Here is a 2,500-nt window from a genome sequence, read left to right as displayed (position 1 = left end):
GACCTACACCCCACTCTACTTACTACTACTACTCTACTACTACTACTACTACTACTACTACAGCACACAACAACACAACTACTACTACTACTACTACTATTACTACTACTACTACTACACTACTACTACTACTACTACTACTACTACACTAACTACTACTACAACTACTACTACTACTACTACTACTACTACTACTACTACTACTACTACTACTCAACTATACTATACAACAACAACTACTACTACTACTACTACTACTACTACTACTACTACTACTACTACTACTACTACTACTACTACTACTATACTACTACTACTACTACTACTACTACTACTACTACTACTACTACTACCACTACTACTACAACTACTACTACTACTACTACTACTACTACTACTACTACTACTACTACTACTACTACTACTACTACTATCCAACACTTCCACTCAATCGTCCCCAGCGCCAAGACTCCTACATGCAGGCGGACGATCTGGATACAATCGCCAGAGCCTTCAAGATGTCCAAGTCATCGGAACCCCGAGAGTCAGTTGCCTCCCCTGTCACGCTGTCCAACTTCCGAGCTGACTTGTTGTTCTGTGATGTTGATGAAGACGACAATGATAATTTGGATCCAGACCGACGGAGGAGGTAAGAATTCAACCGAAACAATAAATTTGGATACTGTAAAATTATGAATGTATTAAATGATATATCTACATAGTTCTAAGAATCAGTAACTTGTGCGTTGTTTAGTTTTTAATTTATAGAAAAATTAACTACTGGAAATGCCTGCGCATTATTTGAAAATTCACAGGATTTTATAGGAAAGTTTGAGTTAATAGTGACTGTTTGGTCCATAGTATGTGTATCCACTCCGTTCTCATCAACAAGCTGTGCTAATCAGTGAGAACGGTAAAACAAACAACGAATTTACGGCCGTATTTTTTAAAAGTGTGCATCTGTTGTCGTCTTTTATCTTCAGTGAGACGAGGTTTATGTGCCCGAATCGTACATTTTTTAATGGATTGTTGAAATGTAAAGTTATTTATTTTCTTGTTTGATTGCATGACGTTTCATAAAAACCATTGTAGGTGATATTTCCAAACAAGTGTTGTCTACATCATAGGTTAACGGATTCATTTATCTCTTCCCTGCTAGATCGAGTGCAACGGATAACTTTTTGGATCCAAATTACGAGGCACAATCACAACAGATCTTCAAGAAAAACCCCAACCCTCTCACCAATATAGAACTTATGCACTTTTTGACAACTAAGAACAAACCTGCTCATATCAAAAACGAGGAGGAGCAGAGACGAATGGAGCTGGCCAAAAAGAGAAATTCCAAAGTTGGCAAAAATTGGTCCAAAGTTCAAACTCATTATGCAAACAAAGGGTTTAAACCACAAGAAGATGAAGACACTGATGTGGTGTGAACAAAGCAGTGTTGATAAATGATAATATGTGAAACGGGCTGACAGTCTAGTATTATGTCGAAGTGAACCAGATGAAAAACAAACAAAAACAAAACAATAACAAAAAAACAAAGAAAGCAAAACAAACTTAGTATACCGTTAGTATGATGCGTAAAATGCATTTTGTCTGCATCTCTAGAAATTCACGGACCTCCATGATCAGATTTAGAGTTTGGACTGTTAATAATAATATGACGATTTTAGGTCAGGTCCATTCCAGGATCGTACTGTTTTGAGACGGTGGTGACATGTCATTTCAATTATGATGATAACTTTATTCAAACTAAAACTTCAATATTTCGGAACCCCTATTCTGTCGTACTCTGGAAAAAACACTTATTTAAAAATGTGGCCAGAAAACTCGTCCTTCAATTATCGATCGATTGAAATAACCCTCATCTTGGCAAAAACTCTCAAACCTTCGAATGAGGATAAATCCAAGGCCGACAAAGGGGTGGGAAGAGAAAATGATCCAAATTTTAATTACTAATTTTGTGTTTTGTTTGACTTGTAGTTTATTTGTTTTAGTTTTGTCTATGCAGTGTAGAAAACTGCATGCATTTCCTCAACTATGCATGTTCATATTAGTTACATTGTAGATTTCAGTGTCATCTCCATAATACTGATTTGAAGTGATTGGTCACATGTTTACATGTAAATAGTCTGGGAATGAAAACCGTTTTATGCTTTGATCATCCGTCAACATTTGATTCCGTTGAAAACTGAGACGAGGTGTTTTTGAAAACAGGCCAAGTCACATCCAGATAGAAAATGAGTTCACTCTCTCAACCAATCTGCTCGACACGTTTTAGAATCTCTAGAGATTTGAAGGTCCAAAATACTCGGACAATTATTTTATAAGGCAAGCAAGACAATTATTTTATAAGGCAAACAAGACAATGATTTTATAAGGCAAACAAGACAATTATTTTATAAGACAAACAAGACAATTATTTTATAAGGCAAACAAGACAATTATTTTATAAGGCAAGCAAGACAATGATTTTATAAGGCAAACAAGACAA

The 2,500-nt window shown here is 35.8% G+C and overlaps 1 protein-coding gene across 1 annotated transcript in view; it reads left to right on the top strand.

The window, feature by feature from the left end:
* Nucleotides 1–2,500, top strand: part of LOC144971415 (uncharacterized) — a 15,567-nt gene that overhangs the window by 11,879 nt on the left and 1,188 nt on the right. Inside the window, exons 9-10 of the mRNA XM_078912282.1 lie at nt 462–649; nt 1,160–2,500. The exon at nt 1,160–2,500 is cut by the window's right edge and continues 1,188 nt beyond it. Of these exons, the coding sequence (XP_078768408.1) occupies nt 462–649; nt 1,160–1,436 (465 nt within the window). The 3' untranslated portion in view covers nt 1,437–2,500. The remainder of the gene's footprint in view (nt 1–461; nt 650–1,159) is intronic.

The sequence above is a fragment of the Berghia stephanieae genome, chromosome 4, assembly GCF_034508935.2.
Source record: "Berghia stephanieae isolate SIO BIC M18660-M18661 chromosome 4, UCSD_Bste_1.3, whole genome shotgun sequence".
Lineage (NCBI taxonomy): Eukaryota > Metazoa > Mollusca > Gastropoda > Nudibranchia > Aeolidiidae > Berghia > Berghia stephanieae.
The sequence above is the reverse complement of the archived record's forward strand: the minus strand, read 5'-3'. Positions and strand labels throughout refer to the sequence as shown.